At 32.5% G+C, this 10,309-nt stretch overlaps 1 protein-coding gene across 1 annotated transcript; it reads left to right on the top strand.

The window, feature by feature from the left end:
• The first annotated feature begins 3,693 nt into the window (after positions 1–3,693).
• LOC102590224 (serine/threonine-protein phosphatase PP1-like) lies at positions 3,694–8,990 on the top strand. The gene is made up of 4 exons (XM_006354429.2): positions 3,694–4,003; positions 6,688–7,247; positions 7,357–7,572; positions 8,505–8,990. The coding sequence occupies exons 1-4, from the start codon at positions 3,811–3,813 to the stop codon at positions 8,526–8,528; spliced, it is 993 nt and encodes a 330-aa protein (XP_006354491.1). The 5' UTR covers positions 3,694–3,810; the 3' UTR covers positions 8,529–8,990.
• The last annotated feature ends 1,319 nt before the right edge of the window (positions 8,991–10,309 follow it).

The following is a 10,309-nucleotide window of genomic DNA, read 5'->3' as shown; positions in this document are numbered from 1 at the left end:
CGTAAAAATACTATAAATCATGATAATTGACAACATAAAATATTTCAAAAATGTTATATGTGGGTAGTCTTATTATGCCTTTAATAGCATCAAAGAAAGTACATGTTTGTGATAAAAAAAACGTATTCCTTTATCCACGCAAACAATCACTTTAAAAATTCCGTTATTAGCCCCAAAACATACCATTTATATTATTGGGCCCATGCACAGCACGGCCAACATTATCTAGTTCATATGTAAGTAGTGACAGATTTTAACACTAGTTAAATGTTAAGTCTAGTGGTTAAGGCGTTGTGGAAATACCTTGAGATTGTGTGTTTTAGTCCTACTATCCTCATAATTAAATGTTTTACTATAACCATTGACACCACTTATTGACAATCTTAAATTCGCTACTGGCCTCGCACCTTAGATAATCCTAAGACTGTCACGGGGAAAGAGGGTTAGTACCATGTATCTCAAGAGAGAAAATCTCTTAACTTATAAATAGTTTTTACATAATAATTAGGGATTAATTTGTGTTATCCATCATTGTACCTGGCATACAGGGGCGGAGCTACAGTGTCCCGAGGGTGTCCAATTGGACACCCTTCGCCGGAAAATTATATCGTATATATAAGTAAAATGCTACTGGTAACGGTTAAAGTTAATCGATTGGACATCCTGAACATATCAAGATGCTATGGTCCAACGGTGTAAGGCTCTCCTGCTTACTTTGAAGGCGCGGGTTTAAATCCCCACAAGTGCATTTTATAATCATTTTAAATAGAACACTCTTATTTTATTATTCATTAACTTATTTCTTTAATTGTCTAAGCTAATTAAATTACATTCTTAATTAGAAATCTAGTTTAGTAGCTAATTGAATTTTGCAATGAATTTGACTTTTTATTACTTTTCATTAAAATTTTGAAATAAAAATTAAATGTAATTATTTAATTTAAAGTTAATAAACAAATTCTAAACTTTTTCTATGAAGTTGCTAAAAGCGAACAAAAGAACGCCTCATTTGATTCTGCTTTCATTATTTATGTCTCGTTATTGTTGTTATCACCATAGATTAGTGAAAGCTTGAATGCCTCCCTCCCCCCTTTTTTTTTGCTTTGTTCGTTCACTTTATATTGAATTAAACACAAACATTAAAGTTAAATATAATGCAGTTTAATTTTTTAAATTTTGGAACATTTATTCGTAAAAAAAAAGTAATATTAATGTTATGTAGTTCAATTTTAATTTTTTCTAATGCATCCATTCATCAAAAAAATAATATAAAATTACTTATGTATTATTTGGACACCCTTCATAAAAATCCTAGCTACGCCACTGCTGGCATAATGGTCACTATCATATTATCTTGCATTATAATTAGAGTCGTCAATATGGGCTAGGCCTGGTGGGCCGGCCTGACCTAACCCGTGATTTGATAAGGTTGGGCTACGATTTTTGGAGCCCATTTAAGAAAAATGGCTTTTTAGTTCGGCCTGAATAAGTCTGTTGATTTGTGGGGCTTGAGAAATATGGATAGGGCCGGCCCGTGGGTCAAATAAAAATAAATAGAGTATTAAAAATAACAAGTGTCTAAACTCAAAATCTATTTAAAGTTTGAAATATTACAATTTAAATACAAATTATGTTTATAAAATTATGTACTACATAAAATAAAAATTCCCTAAAAATTCTAGGGAATCACTACATAGGCCATAGTCTATGGAATATTGTCATAGTTCTTGTGTTTTATTATGATTATTGAAAAACAATTAAGTTAATATTTCTATTTAGTTATTTATGTTTTTACTTGAAATCAAACTTAATAAATAGTATAAGGATAATTTTATTTGTGTATTTGATTAACAAGTAGTAACATTAACACCATGTAATATTGTCTTGTCGATATTTATGATAATATTTTTAGATTATAATTTAATTTAAAAAATTATAAAAAATAGACTTTTAAGAAAAGAGGGCTGACCGACCATTTTCTAGCCCACACAAAAAATGGGTTAACCCGGCTTGATCCGTCAAATTTCAAAGCATGTATGAATTAGCCCGAATGGAGTGGGCCAGCCCATATTGACAACTCTAATTATAATATTGTCATAACTACACCTTATATGTACTAAAACACCAAACAATCATACTTTATTGCTAAGTTTTTATTTGTTAATTAAGATTTGACTTGTAAATATCCAAAAGCTTACCTACTGTCAACTTGGCTCTAATGGGGATTATTTTTCATTAATTATTCTTTTGTGCTTACAAAGGTTGAAAATGACTCCACAAGCCTGACACTTCATTAACACTATTTATAATAAATATTCTTTTTATTATAAATTAGAGTTCTCGAGTTTAATTCTTAATTGAAAATGTAATCGTCTTTACACTTTATTTGAATGGTTATTACCTATTGTATATATTGTTCGTTTTATTATTTTAAATATAATGTTTATTTTGATTATTATTTATATTTTATTATATCATTTCGTCAGATTTGTTGTAATGCAACAATAAAAAGTTCATTTTTATATAATGACCAATTTAATATAATCGCATCAGTATCTTATTTTTTTCTCCTATTGCCCATATTCATTAATTAATATTTAATAATTTTATTTTCTCTACCTTTATTTTTCTTTTGTAATATTATAAATTTAATTCTCCAATTATTGTAAGTTCACACATTATGAAACATCGATAAAAATACAATTTATTCAAATATTATATTCATCAAAATAATATAATACAATACATTATAAAAGGTATACCTAACAACCATCAAAACAAGAGCTTAGCCAAAAGCAATTTTATTCAAAATATAACTTTTCATAAAAACTAATCTGACCCCAAAACAAATACCATAAACTATTTAAATAACCAATTTTTTATTTTTTTAAAATTGACGGCTAGGAAGTCTTCTTTCTTAATTTTTTAAAAAAAGACATCAACATATTATATAGGTGGGTCGTTCTCTCAAGTGAGGCATCTATTCACTCTTCCTAGAGCCGCATATTTTCATTAATAAAAAAAGCAAATTCTTTATAAGTTAACGGTTAAAAATACATCAAAAATTATCTTTTTATCAGTTTTATATTTTAAATATTCATAATTTGAATAGCTATGATACTTTTTTTCCCACCGAATAACTATGATACTAAGTTGATCTATATGTGTATCATTAAGAATAAATATTTAATCAATTTAGCATCGAATTATATAATATAAATATATTTAATAAATAGTTAAGATATGAAATTTTCGAATAAATGATTTTTTTTTACCATTAATCCATTTTTTTTCAAACACTAACCCCCTTCACTCAAAACCATTAATTCTTCCAAAAAGTTGAAAATTTTGACTTCAACTCCCTCTTTCTTTTTTCTATAATAAGATGCCAATCCACTATTCTACTCCACTTTATTCTTCTTCCTCCTTTACATAATAATGCTCGAATCACTTTTGTGCACACTTAAAAATAGTTTATTACCATAAAAGAAATTGTGATAGAGTGAATAAAATTTTTATTTTTTAAATATGAGCTCTGGTTCTAAGTTTGAGTTTTGTATATGAAAAAATCATTGTAAAAAAAGGTTTGCCCCTAAATGGAACACTACGGGTCGTAAATTTATGATAGTTGAATTTCAATACGGATATAATATAGAAAATAAAAAGTTTATCAAGTACACGTGTCACTGTATCTTTCTACCAAGAATTGAAAATAAATGGACTTATAGTAGTGAAATATAAACATTCTTGGTTTTGTTCTTGTGCTTCATCAAAATCTTGAAAAAATACAATTTTTGTTGGGTTTTATTAATGTCGAGGAAGAAGGTTATGGATTCTTTTTCTTTAGATGATATAATCAACCGTTTACTTGAAGTTCGTAATCGACCAGGGAAACAAGTTCAGCTATCTGAGGCTGAAATTAGGTATCTTTGTCTTGAGTCTAAAGAAATTTTCTTGAAGCAGCCTAATCTTCTTGAGTTGGATGCACCAATAAAGATCTGTGGTACTTTACTGAACCCCCTTTTTTATTTTGCACTGTTTTGCTTTAATGGAATTTTGAGTTTTTTGAAGTGGGGTTGAGTTTATTGATGCATTTCTTAAAGTGGGTTGGTTTTGATTTTGTATAAAAATTGAGTCTTTGAGTTGTTCTTGGACTTTTTAGAAAGGTAATATTGGTTGTTGACATGAATGAGATGAACTTAAATGAAGAATTAGGGATTCATGTGAAGAGGGTTGAGCACCATGACAAAAACATTAGGTGACTTTTTTCCATATGTTTTCTAGTCGACAGAGTTATATGATAACTAAGTGCTAACTCTGATATCTGTTGCTGGTGGGAAGTGGCAAGTATCCCATGGAATTAGTTGAGGTGTGCGCAAGCTGGCCTGGACATCATGTTAATTAAAAAAGAAAAGAATTGGAGATTCATATAGCCAATCTCGACTTGTTTGGAACTGAGGAGTAGTTGTTGTTTTATTTTGTTGGTTGTTGACAGGAATTTGGTTATGATCTGGTGCTTAAGACCTGCTTTGGTAGTAATTAGGGACTTATGGTTCATTCTGTTGCTTCAAAATCAGAATTTTTAGTGTATCTGGCAAATAGTTTCATTCAGATGAACCATACCAGTTTTAAAAGCTCTGAAATTAGCCTTTGACATGTTTACTTATGATCCTTTCCCTAAGTTAGCATCTTGAATAGTTGTTGCTTTGTGCTATCTACCCGAGCCAGTGTAAAAAGACCATCTTTTTTGTGTTTAAGTCCAAGGGAAGGTAGATGCTCACCAAGAGACAGCTTGATTTACTTCACTTCTAGTCTAATTCCGGAGGGTCTTCAAATGCTATTTTATGGCTGCTGTATTTCTTTTTACTTCAAATTCTCCTCACTTTTTCTCCCAATGGAGCGAAGTGTTATTTAATTGGCAATTTGGCACTAAGTGAGTGCTTATATGTACGTTGTTTTAGATAACAAAAGGTGAAGGGGACGTCCTGCAGTTTCTGTAGAGTGTGAAGGAACTCAAAAACTCTATCTAGATTGTATGCATCTCTCAAGTTAGTCCAAAAAGCTAATAAGTCCAGTCATTTGTATTTGAGTGTGTGTGGAGCTACTGCTGTTCCTTAAAACAGACGACCTTTCCTTTCCTTCCGATATTACCCGATAGGATGCAGGCACTTATAGACTATAGTACATCAGAGAGTCTTGATGCACTATAATACTGAGTTTTATTTTTAATGCATGTAAATACTCTCCAAGTGGGGATGCAACTGATTTATGGAATTCAATTTAAATAATTGTGTGGTTAACCTTTTGTCGAGTTCAAAATGCTATCAGTCATCTCGAGATTTACCATATTTCTGATCATAAGTTTGTCAACTAATCAAGTGCTTATGCGAATTGTCATAATTGTTAACTCTTTTTTGGGGAACAGATCTTCCATAAGTAGCATACGTTCTTTTTGAAAATAAGTAACAATTGTGTGAAAAATGATTAACTAAATTCGAAGTGATTCATTCAACTGGTATTTGCTGTCTTGCTGTTCTGAAATGGAAGTAAAAGTACTGGCTACAAAATACACTGACCTATTCTTAGACAGCAATTAATCAGTGTGGTTCGATGTCCTTAATCCCTGTGCATTAAACCATAAGAAAAGACTTGATCAGAGTGTTGCAGCATTTTCGAAGTCACTTTTTGAGGGCTGAGAATAAAATCATGCCCCCAAGGCTAGGTGGTGTTTGTTTGTTACAGGCCAGCACATAAAACCATAAGAAAAAGCTAAATCAGAGTGTTGCTTCCCAGGCTAGGCGGTGTATAGTTTGGGTAGTGGGATGTCTACCTCAAACCAACTTTAATGGTCTTATATAATCAGAACAAAACCAAATTAGGAGTATTAAAAAAGGAAAGTTGTGTTCTTGTAGTTTCTGCACAGTTTCTTTTTGTTTACCAGTATTTACGACTCTTTTTCTCCTCTAACATCACATTTTGTTTAAAAGTGAACATTCAACAAAGAGATTTAGAAAATGAAAAAGAGAGAAATATACTTAGCAATTGGAAGTCATTAAGAACATAGTATATGTTAAGAGTATCTACTTTGTGGTTATTAATTTACAAAATGAATACCAAACAGAACTATTAGCTTTCACGTGTGAAAACCAAAATCAAGTACTCAGGAAGTGCAGGTCTGCCTAATACTGAAAAGGCTAGTGAAAGGGGGTTTCTCAATGGCATGGACAGATACTATGAATACTATTTGTCCATTCTTCTCTTCTTGTTATCTTCTTCCTAGTAGAAAACCTCGTAAATCCTTCCTCACCAAGAACAATGTCATAGCAGTCTAACTTCAAGAATTTTGTTGAAAGTTGAATCATCCATATCTGCATCCCATATCTAATTGAATCTGTCTGTGAAAGCATCGGTTTATCATTCACAAGTCACTGAGACTATGCACTTTTGTACATTTCGTCTGCCTGAAAGTGCTTTCTCAGAAGATTCAAACTCACTATATCCAACTTTTGCTCATATCTTTGCTTCTAATTCTCGTTCTTGATGCACCAACATTTGGTTGTATTACAACCCTTTAAGATTAAAATACATGCTGAAACATTCTTGCTATTTCTCGCTCTCGCCCCTTTTTTTATGGTGAAGAAAACATGACTTCCTATCTAATTCTTTTCATGGTGCCATATTTTCTAGGGGATATTCATGGTCAGTATTCTGATCTACTGAGGTTATTCGAATATGGTGGATTACCTCCTAGATCCAATTACCTATTCTTGGGCGATTATGTGGATCGTGGGAAGCAAAGTCTGGAAACAATATGCCTTATGTTTGCATATAAAATAAAGTATCCCGAGAACTTTTTCCTTTTGAGGGGAAATCATGAATGTGCTTCCATTAATCGTATATATGGATTCTATGATGAGTGCAAGCGAAGATTCAATGTTCGATTGTGGAAGATATTCACAGAATGTTTTAACTGCCTGCCTGTGGCAGCTCTGGTTGATGAAAAGATATTGTGCATGCATGGTGGACTCTCCCCCGACCTTCATCATCTTGATCAGATACGGAACCTCCATCGACCAACTGATGTTCCAGAAGCTGGACTGCTTTGTGATCTTTTATGGTCAGATCCTAGTAGGGACGTTAGAGGGTGGGGAATGAATGATAGGGGTGTTTCCTACACATTTGGTCCAGATAAGGTGACAGAGTATCTTCAGAAGCTAGATCTTGACCTCATTTGCCGTGCCCATCAGGTTTTAAACTGAAAATGACTTCCAGAAGTAGTCGTTTTTTCTTTCCTTTGTTTCTTTCTTTTCGGAGTTTTGTTTTTTAAATTCTATTGGTTATTTGTACTTAATATAGGTCGTGGAAGATGGGTACGAGTTTTTCGCTGACAGACAGCTAGTGACTATATTCTCAGCCCCTAATTATTGTGGAGAGTTTGACAATGCTGGTGCCGTGATGAGTGTGGATGAGACACTGATGTGCTCTTTCCAGATATTAAAGCCTGCAGAGAAGAAGCCTAAGTTTGGATTTGGAAGCACTACTAAAAATGGAACTTCTCTGACCAAAACTAAGGTAACTTTTTTTTTTACTTTAAACTTTTTGTTAGGCAGAAAAAGCAAGACATCGTTAGTTTATTGATCCAATTGGTTTGTAATATCGTTTTATTATTATGAGAAAGAAAAATCACCATCCACAAAAAGTTCGGAGGTCTAAGTATAATGTCGTAGTATAAGTACTTCAAATGATTTTAATCCTAAACACAACTCCGGGAGGATTAGTAGTTGAACATTGGATCACTTTGGACGTGTAAGATATGGGATGCTGGGTCGGGGTTTGATTAACTCATTGATCTTTCTGTATTTGAAGTACTAGGCCCCGCTTTCAGTGTCTAGGTTACACAAGTGTGTTCCGAGTTCCAACATGATGATCTGTTTGGATCTCGATCCATGATCGTCATTTTATTAGTTCTGATGACTGGATCTATTTGCATCACTACATAACCTTCGATAACCCCTTAAGGTCTTTGCTCTTCTCTCGGTCTTCCTGAATCCACAGTTCCAACTTTCTAAATCACGCTAGGTTAAGAAAATTAAAGCTTCTCGTTGTTCTTAGCAAAATCACATTTTATCAGCCTTGAAGAGTATGCAAGCATTTTGGAAATCTTTTCCCCAGTCATTAATATATGTCTTAGTAGGAAACACTTTGCAATTCTCGCGATGTTGGATCAATAACGTTATGTGAATCATCGCCATGCAGGCTACTTCAGGAATTTCAGTACAAATCATCTTAGGATCCGATTAAAGTTACTCCTATAGTTTTTTTTCCTGCATTACATGTCTTGTGATCTCAGTTTCCTAATCCAGTCAAGGTAGTAATAACGAAATCGCGTTAGTTTCATTCTGCTGTTGGTTCTTTCTATTCATTTATATTTCCTCCTTTCAGTTTTGCTGCTTCTTCAATGCCCTCATATTACTGCTTAACATTAACATCTAATTTTCTTGCAGTCATTTCTGGGTAAAATGGGATGATATAAACAGAACACTTCATTCTTATCGATCACCTCAGTTAGCTCCGCGACATGAATCCTTGTCAGATGTTTGGCTCGGGTTGGAATCATCGAAGAAGAGTTTGAAGACGAAGATACCTAAGCATGATAGGCATTTAACAGTTCTGATTGTTTTGTTTTGTATAATATAAACCAAAATCTGGTGAACATAATGACTTCTTATGAGTCACTCATCAGCATGAAAGATTTACTAACCCTTCCAACTCTTTTATTTGTGTAAAATTAGGGGTGTAAATGAGTCGGGGCTGTTCGTGAACAAAAGTTCAGCTCAAGCTCGTTTAATGAAACGAGTTGGAGCTGAACTTGTGTTCGCCTTTCATCTTGAATAGTAATCGAGCTGAACTCAACAAAACTCAGGTTTGTTTGTTAGTTCATGAACATTTTACATTTCAAAAGTATGTACTCTATCCGTTTTTGTCATCTCCATCCGGTGTTCAGTACCCATATTAAAAATCGACTAAATAAGGGGGTAACAGTCCCCCTAACAAAGGCGATTATGTATTTAATGGAATTTGAACTTGAGATTTTTAAATACGTACCTCATGCGTACGATTTATAGTTATCAAATTTGTGGGTCAAAAATCCATTTGATATAGGTATGGACATTAAATAACTTTTGCTAATTCAGCTGACTTTTGATTTTTACAATTAATGTATTTAATTTCTTGTCTTCAACAAAATATCTTAGACATAAAAAGTACGTGGTAGAGGAGACCTAAGGGTGATAAATATATTTTAGGAAAATAAGTAACTTTTTTATTTTTTACTTGTATTTGTGCGATATACATAGATGAAAAATATTATTTTAAAGGTATTTATATATAATATAGATAGATTAGATGAACAGTAGGGGTGGGAGTGAAAACAAGTTTCACAAAGTTATTTCACATTAATTGTGTCCTCTCTCGTTTCCACCTTTAACACATGTTATCTTTACTCTCACCCCTGTAGCCCCATCCCACTACCCCGCACCCTATGTTCCTCACTTTCCATAGTTTTTATCTAAATTATTACGAATATTTTTAAGATAATTATTTTTTTTACTTACATACTATTTTTGTCCTTATTTACTTGTCAAATATTTTCTAATTTGATGTCCCTTTTTACTTGTCATTTTTATAAATTAAAAAAAGATAATTTATTTTTTCCTATTATACCCTCAATTTATAAACATTGAGTTAATATTTTTGAAAAATGTAGTGAGCAGTGTTTTCAAAAACGTTTTTGGGGCGAGTCTCGGGGAGGGCGTACCAAAAACGCTCCGGGGCGTAAATTAAAGACGTAGATCCATAAGACGTAAGTTCTAAAATTTGAGGCGTAAGCCTCAGGCATAAAAACGTAAGTCCTGGGCGTAAAAATGTAAGCACTGGGGGTAAAAACGTAGGCCCGGTCGTTTTTAATTTATTTTTGTGAACCTTTTTTGCTTTAAATCATATTTTTTATTATTGGTGTAATGATATTTCTCAAATAGTAATTATAATACCTTTTTTTTTCATTATGATTATTAATACTTATCTCAAATAAAAATCATAATATAATTTCTATATATTATAGGTTATTTATAAAATCATTAAAAAGTTTACTTTTGCTTATTTTATTAGTAATAAAACAATAAAATTGAATATACATGAGTCTACGCCCCGTAGATCCATGGGACTTACGCCTCGCCTCGTACTGTATAAAATGTCTCGTCTCACGCTCCCGCCTTTTAAAACACTGATAATGAGTAAATAAATTTAAAAT

The sequence above is a fragment of the Solanum tuberosum genome, unplaced genomic scaffold (assembly GCF_000226075.1).
Source record: "Solanum tuberosum cultivar DM 1-3 516 R44 unplaced genomic scaffold, SolTub_3.0 scf00174, whole genome shotgun sequence".
Taxonomy (NCBI): Eukaryota; Viridiplantae; Streptophyta; class Magnoliopsida; order Solanales; family Solanaceae; genus Solanum; species Solanum tuberosum.
This window is presented reverse-complemented; position numbering and strand designations above follow the sequence as displayed.